At 40.8% G+C, this 18,468-nt stretch overlaps 1 protein-coding gene across 1 annotated transcript in view; it reads left to right on the forward strand.

Annotated features, from left to right (window-relative positions):
- The window catches only part of ttc6 (tetratricopeptide repeat domain 6), a 309,199-nt gene that overhangs the window by 193,959 nt on the left and 96,772 nt on the right, over positions 1–18,468 (forward strand). Inside the window, exons 23-25 of the mRNA XM_063059735.1 lie at positions 1,219–1,359; positions 2,990–3,139; positions 7,095–7,235. Of these exons, the coding sequence (XP_062915805.1) occupies positions 1,219–1,359; positions 2,990–3,139; positions 7,095–7,235 (432 nt within the window). The remainder of the gene's footprint in view (positions 1–1,218; positions 1,360–2,989; positions 3,140–7,094; positions 7,236–18,468) is intronic.

The following is an 18,468-nucleotide window of genomic DNA, read 5'->3' on the forward strand; positions in this document are numbered from 1 at the left end:
ACTCCACCAACTTTTGTGTCATCTGCATATTTACTAATTCACTTTTCCACTTCCTCATCCAAGCCATTTATAAAAATCATGAAGAGCAGGGCTCCAAGAAGATCCCTGTGGAGCAGTACTGGTCACTGACTGCCAGGCAGAATATGCTCCATCTGTAACCATGAGCAAGCCAATTCTGAATCAACACAGCCGAGTTTCCCAGGATTCCATGCCTCCTGGCTTTCTGAATGAGCCTACCATGGGGTGCCTTTTGAAAGATCTTACTAAAATCTATGTACTCTACATCCTCTGCTCTACCTTCATCAATGTGTTTTGTCACATCCTCAAAGAATTCAGTCAGGCTTGTGAGTCACGACCTGCCCCATATAAAGCCATGCTGACTATCCCTAACCAGATTATGCTTCTCTAAATGCTTGTAAATCCTGTCTTTCAGAATTGTCTTCCATAATCTGCCCACAACTGTAATAAGACTCACCAATCTATAATTCCCAGGATTATCCCTACTCTCTTTCTTGAACAAAAGAATAACATTTGCCACCTTTCAATCATCTGGTACTACTCCTGTGACCAGTGAGGACAAAGAGATCATCACCAAAGGCTCAGCAATCTCTTCCCCAGCAATCAAAACTTGGAGTACATCTCATTATATATGCTGTTATAAAATATACATTCTTTCAGCATGAATTATACTGCAAAAATTATGTTAATCAATTCAAAGTGTCATTGACATAATTACAAAATGTAACTATTCACAGAAATTAGTCATATCTGATTAGTGTATGACCTTTTTAACTATGCCATATTTAATATTTTATAAACACCAGCTAATTTTGCTTTGATATTCCTTAATGGGAGTTATGATTAACAGCCAGACTTTAGGTAAAACTTAACACATTTATGCCACAGCACAGCAACAATATTCAATACCAAAATTAAGTATTTGATTGTCTAGCCCACTCAGTGTGATTCAGTGTAATAAACTTGTCAAGGCAATATTGCATGTTTGTAAACTCTTTCCTATGTTTAAAGTTGTTTATTTAAAAATGTTGAAGAGATTAACAATTTCTTCCGTAACTTTGATGACACTTATTCTTTTGTCCTTTATCCCTAGTTCTCTCTAGACCTTTTTCTTACACTACAATATGTTTCTCCAAACATTCTCAAGTCTTGCAATCCCAATACTGATTTTATATAATAAATATTATATTTGCAATGCAGGAAGCCCTGATCAACTTTCAGAAAGCTTTGGATATTGAATTTGAAAGATCTGAAACACAAGTTATAAACCCATCAATGGAACTTGCAGAATTATATTATCTCATAGGTTGCTGCTATTCTGAACTGGATAAACTGACAAAGGTAAGAATATTTGCCTAGAAATTGAATAGTGCCTGCAGAGATGTATTACTCAATCAGTACACAGTGAGTCAATGAGCCTGTCTCCGAAGAAATCCAGTAATGTACGAGTCTAGGTGATTGTGTGTGCTGTGGAGCAGGCCTTGCATTTTAAAGGTCATTCTTTTGTGGCAGAAGGTGCACAGAAGGCAGATATCTGAGATTGTTGCCTGGTATTCAGAAAACAGAAGGTTGGTTGGAGCATTTGGGTTCAAAGGGGTATGGGTCAGCACGAATTTGAGGTTAAGGGGTAGGGATGATAGGCTTTGTGATGGTGATGGCGCTAGGTTTCTGTATGTGGAATTTTATTAAAAGTGCTCAGTAGGTCCAATCAGTAGTCAGCAGTACAACTGGCAGATCAGAGAGGAAATTGGGTTAAATTACATTAAGAGTTGTTCTTGGATGGGGTATTTGGTGTTGCCTTCCACCCACCACCAAAGGAGTGCTGCATTCAGTATTTAAATAGTATGTGAAGTAGTTCTCAGTATTAGCAGTGCTGGATACCTCTGCCTATGTCCAACCCCTTTATGTTTTGTTTATTAGATGTATAGAAAATCCAAAAGGAATATCCACAGATTTTGTGATGCTGGAAGAAATTTGCTGTTTATACCTGAAATCTGAAACCTGAAAGTAATATTTTTATTGAAATTGAATCAAGTATCTTTAAACTTTTGTAGCCTGGGGGAAAATACACATGCAGGACAACAAATACTTTTTTTTATCTGTTTTAGATGTTTTTTTGCAGGAAGAGGGTATCAAAATAAAAACAACAAAATAAATTTTAAGAACAGTTCCCGCTATTACAATCTCAGTTTAACTTCAGACCACACCGTTATTACATATGCAGTATGAAAATAACTAAAATGAAATATACAAAACTATACGGTAGTTCAAAAACAATACAATCAATGTTAGCATCCCACCAACCCTGTACCTTATACACAAAATTGAAAATATGAATAAATATATCTCATCTTAACTAAGTGATATACTCACATTTGGCATACACGTGTTTAACTTCCAAACACATATAGGATAGACCTTGAAATGAGTTCTCCTTGCTCACGTTATGTCACACATTCACATTACTCTGTTACATTCACATTCAGTCATGAAAACAAATAAACTTTTACAATATATTGCCCTGTAGTTGAATTACTAAAAAGACTAACATAGTAAGCTGATTAAGGAACTTTGCAATCATGCTATCCAGTGCTGATCAATTTACTCGTGAAAATCTAAAGCATCCACATGTAAAACATGTCAAATTACTGATATTCTAGATTTACAAACAAGTATAAATTAATTTCCATGGATACTATCAAATACTATTCACCTTTCCTCACCAAACTTGGGAAAAACATTTGAACGTCATTCTTTCTAGAACATGGCAACTCTTCGTTCTACTCCACCCATGCAAAATGACATCACCTTTTTCTCTTAAAGATACTGGCAGCTATTTTAGCTTACCAAGGTGAATACATAAGTGGACTCTAACAATAAAAAAAAGATATTCAACCGTCACCTGGTTACATAAGTATAGTTAATGCTTGTTAATACTTTTTCCTCAGAATTAATCTTTGATACTTTTCAGGCAGTGGATTCATTTGATAAGGCATTGAAAACGTACCCAAAATTTGCTAAAGCATATTATCACCGTGGCCTGTGCAGAATGAAGCTTCATGAAATTAATTGCATCTATGACTTTCACAGAGCACTTGCAATCAACCCTCGACTTTTTGAGGTATTGGTTTTCCTTGTAATTACTTCGAACATAATTTATTGATAATTTAGTGAATCAGTTAATAAATATTCAATTTATGACTAAGATGTTGATACAGAATTTATAATTTATAATTTTATAACCCTTAACTTTTGATAGCAATACATTTGAACTTTTGGATGGGAGATCCAGTCTGCCACACACCCTAACGGTGGAGGGTAGAACTAGAGTGTTTAGTTACCAATTAATGCAGCATACTATAAAACACACCAGACAATGACTTTGCCTAACAACTTATTTATTATTTGCAATTAGCTCAAACAACTCAAAAGTGAGCTATATAGTTTTACATCCCTTTTAGTTACACAACTCTTTAATTTGCTTTTACAATTTCCAAAATTTACTATTTGTGTTTAAGTATTACCCACTCTCGTTGAACCTGCCCAGGATTTGATCATGCTGATTTATTATAGAACCATAGAACCATAGAAACTACAGCACAGAAACAAGCCTTTTGGCCCTTCTTGGCTGTGCCAAACCATTTTCTGCCTAGTCGCACTGACCTGCACACGGACCATATCCCTCCATACACCTCCCATCCATGTATCTGTCCAATTTATTCTTAAATGTTAAAAAAGAACCCGCATTTACCACCTCGTCTGGCAGCTCATTCCATACTCCCACCACTCTCTGTGTGAAGAAACCTCGCCTAATGTTCCCTTTAAACTTTCCCCCCCTCACCCTTAACCCATGTCCTCTGGTTTTTTTTCTCTCCTTGCCTCAGTGGAAAAAGCCTGCTTGCATTCACTCTATATATACCCATAATAATTCTATATACCTCTATCAAATCTCCGCTCATTCTTCTACGCTCCAGGGAATGAAGTCCTAACCTATTCAACCTTTCTCTGTAACTGAGTTTCTCAAGTCCCGGCAACATCCTTGTAAACCTTCTCTGCAATCTTCCAACCTTATTTATATCCTTCCTGTAATTTGGTGACCAAAACTGAACACAATACTCCAGATTCGGCCTCACCAATGCCTTATACAACCTAATCATAACATTCCAGCTCTTACTCAATACTTTGATTAATAAAGGCCAATGTACCAAAAGCTCTCTTTACAACCCTATCTACCTGTGACGCCACTTTTAGGAAATTTTGTATCTGTATTCCCAGATCCCTCTGTTCCACTGCACTCCTCAGTGCCTTACCATTAACCCTGTATGTTCTACCTTGGTTTGACCTTCCAACGTGCAATACCTCACATTTGTCTGCATTAATCTCCATCTGCCATTTTTCAGCCCATTTTTCCAGCTGGTCCAAGTCCCTCTGCAGGCTCTGAAAACCTTCCTCACTGTCTACTACACCTCCAATCTTTGTATCATCAGCAAATTTGCTGATCCAATTTACTACATTCTCTGAGTTCCTGACTTTTCTTCAGTGGTTGGTCTCCATTGTCACTGCTGCAGGTCATCCCATAAGACAACTTTTCATATACCTTCCAAACATTGTTATTTCTTTAATGCCTCTAACACAGCAGCTATTCCAGTTCTTATTCATATAAGTATACAGTATGTTTCTTTAACTTCAAATTCTTGCTAGCACATTCCACTGTTGTGACTGTGATTTAAGTCACTGGAGAATCTGGAGAAATCATGGAAATGGAAGTCTTTATTCACCATGACAAACAGACATTCCCCTAAGGACTTTCTCAGTACATCACATTTTTCATATCCTGAAGATCAAAGGTAACAGTAAGTGATGCAATACAATTTAAATAGTTACAATGCAATTGTTTACTTCAATACTTTGGGTTTTCAAGTGGGTCCTTTGAGGTACATTTTTACAATGGAAGTACATTGTAATTGATAAGACATTTTTGAAGATACAAACATCTTTGTTGGGAGAAATTAATTAAAACAGATGTTCTGAAACCTCTGACAGCAGACAGCCATATCTCCAATTATTGATAGATCAGCTATTTGATATGCTAAGTGATAGTATCAGTCTGCAAGCTTCCTTGAATGTGTTTACAATGGTGCAAATTATTTAAACCCATAGTTGCCTGGATGGATGCAGGCAATTAACACAACCTCATTTTCATACCGTTTGGCTATTGCATATGGAAACATCTCATGGTCACCATTTTGCAAAGGTGTGCTCTTAACTTCAATTTACTGCTTGCAATTTATAATTTACAATAAGAACTGAAGACTGGTTCTTGCTTGAATTAAGATCTGCTTTATTCACAGAATACTCCCTAACACCATAATGACCTCAACCATTGTTTCCTGAGTTATTAGAGTGTCTGTGCTTTGGCAATTTACAAGTCAGTTCCACAAAATTTCAGTTTGCAAAACATTCCCCACTTGCTTGGTCTGTCCTCTGGATAATTTACAATGGGGTAGTTCACTTGGCTATAAATCTGTCTGAGTTACATTCACATGCTGATTAATTGACCAGGTGTTAATCATGTAGTCACCTTCCACTGTGCTGCTTTTGTTATATGGCACCCAGCATCTCTTTCTGCCCAACAAAGTGTCTTCTCAGAGCTTGATGGTATATTTGACATTGCTCTGGCTGCTATAGTGTAAATGAATCAGTGAGTTGACCAGTCAAACAAGTTAATATCTTCACTTTTGAGTACCTATTACTTTTTAAATAGATTAAACACTAGTTATATGGAAATTCACAATGAAAGCAGAAAATTATAACTCAAGTGAGTGCAATAGAATTATAAGGAAAATGTAAAACATGTTGGAGAGGAAATGAATTATCACTACGGAAGCACTAATTTTATGTGGACCTTCAACAATGGAAGCAAGAAAAGTTATAATTTGCAACAGATGCTAGTATCTAATCAGTAATTTACTAGATTAATAATTACTAGGTGATTAATAATTAATAAATTACTGTTCCCTTTTAAATGTCTTTTGGGCTACTTAATCATCAGGATATTTCATTCATGGGATATAATTTTATCTTTGATAGCTGATCTGAGAACTTCTGCGTTAAGATAAACCCAAAAAAAGAATTCAGGAGAAACATCCATTATCAGTAAATTATTATAATGTGGAATTTATTACTATGTAGACAAAGGGTTGGCTGGTGGTGTAGTGGTATCAGCACTGGACTTCAAAGTAGATGGTCCTGAGTTCAAACCCAGCCAGGTCCCAACCTGGGCAGCAGCAGTATCTGCATGGATGAAAGGCCTGGCAATCTACTTCCGTATCTTGCCATGAAAACTCTGTGGACTCTGTGGTCAGAATTGACTTAACGGCCGAACAACAAAATAAGTAGTTGAGCTGAATATCATGAAACTTTTAAGGAGTAGTTGGATTAAATGACATGAAGATATAAAATCATGCTGAGAGGATTAGATGATTTGATTGTTTCTATGCTATACATCAGATGTAGCCATTTTGTTTGCCAAGGCTCTGGCATTTAAACAACAGCCAAAGTGTTCAAAGCCCAACAATCCTGCTGGATGGTTAACGCTTCATAAATCAGAAGTACTATTTTGTTTGTATTGATCTTTGTCCACTCGTGAATTTGTTATCGATGTTTGATCAACAGAGAGTCTCAAAGTTAGCCTTTTGCCAGGATTCTTTGTGTCTCACCAGCAGTATCCCTTCCCTGCAGGGACCATATTAGTCAAATCCATAAAAAGTAGAAGCAGGAATCAGCTGTTCAATCCCTCCTGCCAGAGACCTAATTTCCTGCACTTTTTTCCATATTAAGGACTAACTAACCTTCTTGGAAAGAAGTTTGAAGAATATTAAAAAACTTAGGAGTGAAAAAGAAGAATAGATCAATCAATATTATTTTCCATATTCAACAAACCTAGAAACTGTGCCTCAGAAGATAAAGAATTGGTTTATGGCATTATATATAAAAGGTTATTTCATGTACAATGTTCCCAATAACTAAGAATTACAAAGCAATGGTCTTTATAATAATCTCTGTAATTTCTGTAGGTCTACCTAAGTCGAGCTGTGTACTACGCAATGCAGCGACGCTACCTTAAGGGTATTCTAAGCTGCAATGAAGCACTGAAGCTTCAGCCCCGGAGTGTAAGAGCCTTTCTTTGTAGAGGAGCACTGAAATATTGTGCTAAGGTACTGTATGTATAACCCTTTTTCTATTTATGTTAGTAGTTTATAGATAAATGATTTGATGGCAGTATAATTTAAGTTGTTGAATTAAAGATAAACTTTCAACTAAATCTGCGGAAATATTAGCTAGTTGATATGAGATACAAACATTTGTTTTCAACCATCACAAATGCAAAGACCAACAGGCATGATAATGGTGAGGTGAGGATGCTGGTAATGGTAGAGCTAACCAAACACATAAATGAACAGAGGCAGGACATACATTACTATGAGGGGAATAATCATTTGAAAAGATACATTTGCTGCATATACAGTGCTACCAGTCATTTTATTCTTGGATCCTGCATGGATTGTGGGTTTAAAGGCATTCAAGCCAATAGTTTGGAACACCTGCTCCTCCTGACACACAGCTGTCAGTTTTATCATACAAGGGAAATACAGTGGTGATTGTCAAAGTGTTGACAGGAATATAGCTGCCATGGTAAAAAAAATGTGGTATGTACACATCTTCATATGCTTACGTGTATACAAATTGGAGTTCATCCTAACCTTGACCACATGAACAAGGTTAGGGAATTCTCAGCGCAATATTTTAAACTTCTTGGGAAGTTATTCTTAGCACTGATATCTCTGGTGGTTGTCACCTAATATCACCATTTCTCAGTGTGGGTGGTTTTCCTGTACAATATACCTCTCCATTTTTCAATCTTTCCAACTACAACATTGGGGTTGGTATGCATTAACATGAGAGTTTGCATATATTTCATGTCTTACAGATTGCCTATACATTTAACTGGGTTTTAATCGGAATCTAATGCTGTAAAGTAAATCTAAACTGCTGATGAACCTATCAACACTACCTCATTATTTCTTCTGGTTTTTGCACTATTTATTTATTTTGCAGATTAGACAGTGATAATAAACCTAATTCTGAGATTACTTGGTTATTTTTTCAGGAGCTTGGAACACAACAACTGAGCCTCTCAAAATTTACAGCTGTCCAGAAGTGATTTCTAAAATTACAAAGATCATGGCTTCTTTGAGTTAAAGTTGGATATTGCTTTGTCTTACTACCAGCTTTTCAGTTACTCCGCCTACTCTCTCATTCTCCCTCTTTCTTCCTTTCATTCTGTCCTTTTGCTGTTTAACCAAGTCTCTCTATCCTATCTTCTCCACTTCTTGCTCACTTCTACTCAGCTTCATTCTCCCTTGTTTCTTCTTTCCTTGTCAACTGCTTTTCAAAGGCAAACCTTTTTTTTTGGCACTGTTCAAAAATATTGGTGTTCTTTTTATTTTGGAAATTCTTTGATAAGGAACCACACAAGATAGCCTTAAACAAAATAAGAGCCCATAATATTGGAGTTAACATACCAGCATGGACCGAGGATTAGTTAACAAATAGAAAACAGTGGGTAGAAATAAATGGGCCATTTCCAGGCTGGGAAATTTGACTGGTGGGGTGTCAGAAACCTGAACTAGCATCTTGGTTGTTTACAATCTACTTCAGCATTGTGGAATTGGGGATTAAGTGTGATTTATCCAGTAGTGCTGATAATAAAAAGTTAGGTGACAGGAGTGTGAGGAGAATGCAGGGAGGCTTTGGGGCAGAAAGCAAAATAAATTACTACTACTACGTTCACTCAGGCCTAGGGGGCCGGCATCGGGCACAATGACGGACTCTCCACTTCTCCCTCTCCCTCATCAGTGTGTTCAGTTCATCTATATTAACCGCGCCGCTGTCTTCTAGGAGTGTGTTGACCATAGTCTTGGAAGGGCACCCAGGGTTCATCCTCATATGCTTGGGCTCCCATATGATGACTAGGCTGGCAGATAGCTCGGGGTGGCGTAGACAGTGCCCCGCTAGTTGCAGTCTTCTCGCCTCGATTTTAGTGGTGAGCATTGGTAGGTCATCATAGAGCTCGACGTTCGTCATATGCTGTTGCCAACTCACGTCAAGAGTCAACCAGAGCATTCATGTATAGCAACCATCTAGAGACTTTCGCATAGTCTTGGTGAGTGTCCATGTCTCGTATCCGTACGTGAGAATGGACTCTATGACTGCTATGAAGATCCCCTTTTTAAGCCTTCTGGTCAGGTTCGACTTCCAGATTTCCTTCATGTCGTTCATAGTTCCCCACGCCAGCACCTTCCGTATCTTTATGTCCTTCTCTGAACTCATCATTCTTGACCCGAGGTACTTGAAGTCAAAGACTTTCTTAATGGTATCATTCTTTACGGTCTTGAGAGTACCTTCGTTGCAGTTAAACGCCATGTACTTTATATTTTTAGTATTTAGGTGAAGTCCAACTTTATTGCACTCAATTTCCACTTTTGTCAGTAGCTGCTGTGCTTCCTCCATCTGGTCAGAGAGCAGGACTATGTCATCTGCAAAATCGAGATCTGTGAGCATAACTGGTCTGACCCTTTTGGTTCGTCCTGGTTTTATGGTAAAACCAAGCTTGTCATGATCTTTGGTAGTTTGACGTAGAGTGTAATCACGGACGATTATAAAGATGTAGGGTGCCAGAGTGTCTCCTTGCAGCACACCAGCTAAGAGCTCGAACACTGCTGTTTCTCCGTCTGGTGATGAAACTTTCGCCATGGTTTTGGTATAGCAGGACTCTATTGCTCCCAGTAGACAGTCTGGCACTCCGTAAGCTTTCAGGATCTTCAGCATTTTACCTCAGTGAATTTTCACCTTTGTGAAAATCAATGACAGTAAGCACGGCTGGTAGGTTGTTCTTCTTGACTTCCTCGATGATTCTACGGACAGCAAGTATTTGCATTACTGTTGTGCGCTTCTGCCGAAAACCATTCTGATTGAATCTTAGCTTAGGGTCAATGGCGGTGCGAATCCTGTTCAAGATCATCCAATTTTATAGCTTTGCTAAGATGCAGGTCAAGCTGATACCACGATAGTTACCTGTCTTCGTGAGGGGTCCAGACTTGGGGATTGGGATAATGTTAGAGAGTGACCACTGTTCTGGTTTGTCGCCTTTCATCAGTGCCGTATTATGTATGTCCAGCAAGATGTCATCCAGGTCGCAGTTCTTCAGAACATCTGGTGGTATCCCATCTGGTCCAGTGCTCCTGCCCTGTTTGAGTGCATATCTGGCCTTCTTCAGTTCCTCAATGGTGAATGGGCTGTCATCGATGTCGACTTGCATTAGTATCGTGGGTATGTCCTCTTCTTCTTCCGTGATCATTGGAAGGCTTCCCAGCAGGTTCTTAAAGTGGGTAAACCATGTCTGGACATGGCCCTCTGCTGTTTTACCACTTATTTGACCTGATGGGGACTGCTGATCTCGTTGACTAGGCACCATGCTTCTCCATGCTGCTTGTCTTCATTAGCAGCCTCTACCTCTCTAATCCTCTCAGCTAGTTCCTCTTCCTTCAGTCGGTCGTAGGTGGCAAAGAGATTCTTCTTTGCTGACTTGAACCTGTCTCTTAACTCTTCTGTTTCGCTCCTTCTAAGTTTGGCATGACAAGCATTGGCCACACTTCTTGCTGCGACGATGTCAGGATGTTTCGAGATCTGGCTCTTCTTGATTTGCTTCACAGTAGGTAGGCAAACTCTTTGTTGCATCTGTGTGTGCGCCTATGAGCCATTGTTAGCGGTCGGTGGCTGCCTTTTCCTCTTCCCTTTCCAGCGGGCCGAAGTGATTTCTCACCTCCATTGTGTACTGGGCTTGAAGAATAGGTTGTTAGGAGAATGCCTTCCAGTCTATCTTCTCCTTGGGACCTGTGGCTTTGGGTTGCCGCAGGCTCAGTCTCACTTGCATTGACACTACTCTGTGGTCAGAACTGACCGAGCTGAAGGTGCTGTAGGCTTCTCTGTTGATCACACAGTTATACGAGGATGTAGTCGAGCTGTTTCCTGTAGATGGAGGGTCTGTTTTTGTATGTCCACAGCTTACCACCTCGCTTCTCAAATTGTGTGTTCCTGGCAATGAGACTGTGTTCCTGGATGAAATCAACTAGATATTGTCCATTTCTATTGGTAAAGTCTTGGTATGAGTATGGAACATCTTCCAGTCCGACCTGGGCATTAAAATCGCTGAGCACGGCCAGGAAGTTATGTGCCGGATAGCTTCGTGAAGTTTACTGTAGAAGGCCTCCACCTCTTTCTTCTTGCTGCAGTTGTGGGGGGAGTAACAGATGATGACAGAGGTCGCTGGGTTTCCCTCGAATTCCGCAGTAAGGATTCTGTCACTGACTGAGACCACGCCCCTCAGTGCCTCCTTCACCTTGCGGTTCAACGTCAGCCCTACTCCACCTTGTGCTGACATTGTCGTCAGCTCTCTCCATGCAGACGAGGTGATGAGGTGCATCCCCTCTACTTCTGTGAACCTTATCTCTTCGTCAGGGTGTACATGACGGTTTTCTTGGATCCCCAAGATGAAGATCTCGTAACTGCTTGCCTGTGATGCCAACTCTGTGCATTGAGGCAGGAGGCAGATATTGTTTGCGTTGAGATGATCGTTTTTATCTTACAGTGCAAAAGAGGTGCGCTCAGCCCCCTTGTCGGACTCAACCCTCCCCGTGGGGTTTGAGGTTGCATCTTCATACTGCCTGTGTAGGCCAGAGTCTGGCATTCCGCAGAGTTTCTAAGCACTCCCGGCTCTGGAAGTATATGGTTTGTGGGTTGTCTGTTATCATAAGGTGCGAAACGAAAGACCGTGTGGCGCGCCAGTCCTCACACAGACTGTGGCCGTTGACTCACAAGGAGTTCATCCGCCCTTTGACAGGTTTTGTTTTTATTCCTGCTGGGTGCCTACACACCCTTCTCTCTGGTTAACCGAAGTGCACCAGAGGTGTGCTGGTTGAGTCGCCGATAACCCGACCCGAGACAGGTAGTACTGGGCCACGTGGTACCAGTAGCAAGGCAAGGCCCTGACCTGACATCAATCATTAATAAATTAATGAATGTCAAAGGCAACGCACATAGAATATATTGTGGAACATGTTGAGGTCATAAACTTTGGCAGAGAGAATGAAAACGGTGAAGTAAAATATAAAATAGTACAAGATTAAAAGGTACCAATGTTCAGAGAGACCTGGCTGTTTGCGTACATGAATCACTGAAACTTTAACACCAGACTCAGCAAGTAATTACAAAGAGAATGTGTGCAAAGAGTGAAAATAAATTGCTTCGGTTGTACACAACCCTGGAATAATGTGTACAAATCTGGTTCCCCTAACTAAGGGGAGGATAAAGATTGGAAACATTAGCTATTAAGGGAATCAATGATAAGGAGTTATAGTAGGATTTAAAATGTCCAGTAATAAAAGATACCTGATGTCACAGCATAGGGGAAACAAAGTTTAGATTGCTTCTGCATCTCCAGTTTATTCATCTATTCAAGGGTAGGAGATCCCTTAAATGTTCAAACAGATTATCACAAACAAACTACCTCCCCTACACGGAAAAGACTTTTATCATTATAATAAATACAGCATTACTTCTATTAAATAATATTTATTTTCTTAATCCACAAAAACTTGAAAGCCATTGTTAACTTTATATTTGAGGCTATGATTGGCCACTGATTTGCTAACAGTTACTTGGATTTACCTGTTCCTGTTTAAGGATTATTTCTGTGATCCTGCAACCTCATCATTTACTTAACTGTGCAAATCTGCAATACACAATATTCATACAGTGCAAGGTTCGAATGAACTATCTATTTTTCACATTTGCTGTTAGAATAGATTTCGTTGGTAACAATTGATGGCATTCTCACATCTGAGTTAGAAGAATGCCGGTTCAGTACACAGTCCAATAACTCAAGTTTATCAATCTGGGCTGTAATATAAAGGAAGTGGTGTGAAAGGAAATGCATTGTCAAAGACTTTAAACAAAGATCATTATACTGTGACCTGAGTTCACTTCAGCTGCTGTTTGTAAGGAATTTGCACATTCTTCCCATAACCTCTGGGTGCTCTGGTTTCCTTCCACTTTCCAAAGGTGTTTGGGTCAGCAGGTTAATTAATTAATAATACATGGGTATAATTTGGTGGCGAAGGCTCATTGGAACGGAAGGGCCTGTTACCGTGCTCTATCTCCAAATAAGTAAAGCCCTTGATCAAAATGGTGGCATAAAGCATTTTACAACAAAGGAAACATGCAACAGATCCAATATGAAGAAGAGCAGAGAAATTAACTTTGGCATCTACACCAATAGTTATTGTTCATCACTATAACAGAATAGATTGGACTAGAAATTTATCCATGTAACTCCAGAAACAATGATGTAGTGCTATTGAAGAAAAGAACAATTTTCCACAAATTTCTATGTGTCACAGCACCTTGGAAAATTTGTTTCTTAAACTTTAAATTGGGATTTTCAATCTCCCTGGCATTTTTATTCCCAGTGCAAGGCTGCCAAATGAGGCCAATAGGACCCATAATTTTTCTGGTCTGAAAAACATACAGTTATTATTTACTTGTTGAGTAACAAGCCTTTATTTACCTTGTTTTCCCTGAAATATTTCAAGAGCCAAAAATCAAACTGCATTTTTTGCCCTGTCTTCAAGTGCCTTGACTGTTTGTCCACAGACATCAAAATAATGTGTACTATTAACTTAAGCAACACACACAAAATGCTGGAGGAACTCAGCAGGCCAGGCAGCATCTAAGGAAAAGAGTATAGTTGACTATACTCTTTTCCACAGATGCTGCCTGGCCTACTGAGCTCCTCCAGCATTTTGCATGTGTAGCTTGGATTTCTAAAATCTGCAAATTTTCTCATTTGTGACCTTACTCTTAACTTCACTGGCTCAGGACCTTTGCCAGATCTCACTGTTTGCTGCTCATTATTTCAATAGGGAGATCACTGAAGCTCCATGCCCAAGAAGGGATTTCATCTATCTTTTCTTCTGGCCCAGTCAGAACATTCATTGCCAGCTTCCTCAAAGTGTAGGAATCAGATATTACATTTATGTCCTTACAGACATTTGCCTGGCAATATGCTGCCAGGAGTAATTGCTCATGCTGCTGGAGTATCTCCATGACCTGCATTCACTGAAGATGTACATCTTGTAGGCATGGTTCTTAACTTGCCTTTCCAAGTCTTTCTGATACCCATTTGAGCATTCTTCCATGCCCACCCATCATTACAGCATTCATTCAGTTGTACATAATAAACAGTAGCAGAAAAAGACCATTTATCTCTTCTGGCTTTTCTGCTGTTTAGTAAGATCATTGCTAATCTTAACCATCAGCATCGGTTTCTAGCAATAACACAATATTCCCCATTTCCTGTTAGCCAATTGATCAAAGTTCATCTTAAGTACCTTAGTGCGCATGCACTGGTCGTGCATGCAGCCTGGTACAGCCCTTCCAATCTATTCTTACTTTCTTCTTCTTACTTTTTAATTTACGTTATTTTTTTGTTTTTTTTCTCACGGTAACACGTCGAAGCTGCACCCTCTCTAACATGCTGGTAGAGAGAGTTTTATTTGGGTTTTCTTTAGCGCTGGAAATGGTTACATCCCGACACGCGGGACAGAAGCAAGGTCGCATTGTGTATTTCACGGACCAGCAAAGACTGGCTGGCTTAGCGAACAGAGCGGTGGACACCCCTGCTGAAATCCGGAGGAAAACACACAGGGGGGGATTACAAAGCCAAGGAAAGAGGACCGGGTCGAGACAACAGAGACTTTTGGAGAAGAGGAGTTCGGTGGGTAATACCATTCCGGCTGACCGGAAGTGAACTGAGAGTGGTAAGCGTAAAGGAGTTCAGTGCTTACTGTTCTGGCTAACAACGGATAGTGCAATCCGGGGTATATTACGATTGAGAAACGTGTTTGCAGACTGGGTATTGAACTTTTTACTGTTGGACTTTGGCTACATTCCACCATGATACAACACTTGGCGGCACGGGAGGTCGTTCCTGCCTGTGGCCATCGAACGTGCAGCTCCTCCCGTGGAGGGTCAGACACCCTGAGCCAATAGACTGGTCCTGGACTTATTTTCCATCTGGCATAGTTTGCATTTTGGTGTTTGATTGTTGGGGTTTTTTGTATTGCTATATTTACGCTCTATTCTTGGTTGGTGCGGCTGTAATGAAACCAAATTTCCCTCGGGATTAATAAAGTATATCTATCTATCTATCTATCTATCTAAGTACACTGAATTACTGAGCCTAAACAGTCATCGAGTGTAAAATTATAATAATTTGCAACTCTGGGTGAAGAAATTTCTTCTCAATGATGTCATCAGTGGCGAAACCCTAATTTTGAGAATGTGACTAGATAGAACATCAAACAACACAGATCCTTCGGCCCATGCATTAGGCCAACCTTTAAACCTACTCCAAGATTAATCAAACCTTCCCTCTCATATAGCCCTCCATTTTTCTTTTATCCATGTGCCCAACTAAGAGTCTCTTAGATGTCCCTAATATATCTGCCTCTGGAGCACGTGGTAGAGAGCTTAACATTTTCTCTGTAAAAAACAACCACCCCGCCCCCCCCCGCAATACTTTCTACCAATCACCTTAAAAATATGTCCTCTTGTATTAACCTTTGCCACCCTGGGGAAAAAAGGTGCTGGCTATGCACTCTATACCTCTTATCACTTTATACACCTCTATCAAGTCTCCTCTCATTCTCCTTTGCTCCAATAAGTCCTAGATCACTTAACTGTTCGTCATAAGACATGTTCTTTAATCCAGGCAGCATCCTGGTAAATCTCCTCTGCACTCTCTAAAGCTTTCACACTCTTCCTATAATGAGGTGGCCAGAACTGAACACAGTACTTCAAGTGTAGTCTAATCAGAATTTCATAGAGCTTCAACATTACCACACAGCTCTTGAACTCAATCTTCCAACTGTCACATACCCCGTGACGCGTTAAAGAACCAGCAGAGATGGAAAACACTTTGGAGTCCGGTATTGCTATTAACTAATAATATTTATTAGTGACTATGCAATACAGTAATATAAATGCAGATAAATCAAACAGGTTAGCAATGATTAAATATAAGTAAGTGTGGAAATATATGAAAACCAAGCTTCTTCAAGTCTGGGGGAAAATAGATAGTCTTACGATGATGATTAAAGTTCAGTTCAGTACGTGGTATTGAGTTGAGTAGTGATGGAGAGAAAGAGGGAGAGATTTGAGTCTTCAGGTGCTGACACCATCGATCTTCCCGTTGTCCTCCGAAATCCTTTAAAAGTCACCGACTGTGACCACAACAAAGGGAACCGTTCTTCTGTTTTGGAGCTATCAACACAGGCGAGGCTTGGACACACAAATAACTCCCCACCAGTCACACCCTGTCCACACTGTGAGAGTCACTGATCGATCCTCCAAAACCCACTTTTTCTGTGGGCACAACAAAGCTCATTCAGTGTACAAAATCATGTCCGAGGTCTGTCATCTGACCTTCTATTTATCTCCCCGTGCTGAGTACCAACTGTCTCTCAAATCAGCTCCTCCCTTCTCTCTCTGTGTAAGAATGTACAAGCAGGCCATGTTCTTGTAGAAATGTAAACATGCTGCCGAAAAATCATAACACTATCTCAAAGCAGTCTTCATCTCTCTCTCTCTTAAAAATAAGATGTCGGTGTTAAATAACTCTCTCTTTCTCTTGTTAACAAGGTGTTTGTTGTTGAGCACCTCTCTTTCTCTCTCTTTTCAAAAGTACAGTTCATAGGGGTAATTCAGGACCCCGTCACACAACCAATGAAGGCCAACACACCATACTCCTTACTTAACTACCCTATCACCTTGTGCTGCTATTTTGTGGGATCTATAGGCTTGGAACCCAAGATTCTCTCTGTTCCTCCGCACTACTAAGAATCTTGTCACTAACTTTGTACTTTGCCTTCAAGTTCAACCTTCCAAAGTGTATCACTTCACGTTTTTCCAGATTGAACTTCATTGGCCACTTTTCTGCCCAGCTCTGCATCCTGTCAATTTCTGTGACAACCTTGTACAGCACCACCAACTTCCATGTCATCCGCAAATTTACTAATCTACACTTCCACTTCCTCATCTAAGGTATTTTTAAAAATAACAAAAAGCAGGGGTCCTGTGGAACACCACTGCTCAGCAACCTCCAGGCAGAAAACATTCCATCTTCTACCACATTCTGCCTTCTGTGGTCAAGCAAATTCTGAATCTATATAAACAAGTTTCCTTGCATCACTTGCCTCCTAAATTTCTGAAAGTCTTCCTTGGGGAACCTTGTTAGCTACTGGATCTAGACAAATCAAATCTTCATTACACGCTGGAGGAACTCAGCAGGTTGGGCAGCATCCGTGGAAACGATCAGTCGATGTTTCGGGCCGGAACCCTTCATCAGGACGGAAGAGGGAAGGGGCAGATGCCCTATGAAGAAGGTGGGGGGAGGGTGGGAAGGAGAAGGCTGGTAGATTCCAGGTGAAAAACCAGGGAAAGATAGAGGGGTGGGGGAGGGGAAACAGGGAGGTGATAGGCAGGAAAGGTGAAGAAGGAATAGGGGAAAACACAATGGGTAGTAGAAGGAGGCGGAACCATAAGAGAGGTGATAGGCAGCTGGAGGAGGGGGCAGAGTGAAATAGGGATAGGGGAAGGGAGGGGGAGGGAATTACCGGAAGTTGGAGAATTCTATGTTCATACCAAGGGGCTGGAGACTACCTAGACGGTATATGAGGTGTTGCTCCTCCAACCTGAGTTTAGCCTCATCATGGCAGTAGAGGAGGCCATGTACGGACATATCCTAATGGGAATGGGAAGCAGAGTTGAAGTGGGTGACAAATGGGAGATCCTGTCTGTTGTGGCGGACGGAGCGGAGGTGCTCGACGAAGCGGTCCCCCAATCTGCATAGGGTTTCACCAATGTAGAGGAGGCCGCACCGGGAGCACCGAATGCAATAGATGGCCCCAACAGACTCACAAGTGAAGTGTTGCCTCACCTGGAAGGACTGTTTGGGGCCCTGAATGGTTGCAAGAGAGAAGGTGTAGGGACAGGTGTAGCACTTACGCTCACAGGGATAAGTGCCGGGTGGGAGATCCGTGGGGAGGGACGTGTGGACCAGGGAGTCATGGAGGGACCGATCCCTGCGGAAAGTGGAGAGGGGTGGAGAGGGAAAGATGTGCTTAGTGGTGGGGTCCTGTTGAAGGTGGCGGAAGTTGCGGAGGATAATGCGCTGGATCCGGAGGCTGGTGGGGTGGTAGGTGAAGACAGGGGGAACTCTGTCCCTGTTGTGGTGGCGGGAGGATGGGGTGAGGGCCAAAGTGCAGGAAT

The sequence above is a fragment of the Mobula hypostoma genome, chromosome 1 (genome assembly GCF_963921235.1).
Source record: "Mobula hypostoma chromosome 1, sMobHyp1.1, whole genome shotgun sequence".
Classification (NCBI taxonomy): domain Eukaryota; kingdom Metazoa; phylum Chordata; class Chondrichthyes; order Myliobatiformes; family Myliobatidae; genus Mobula; species Mobula hypostoma.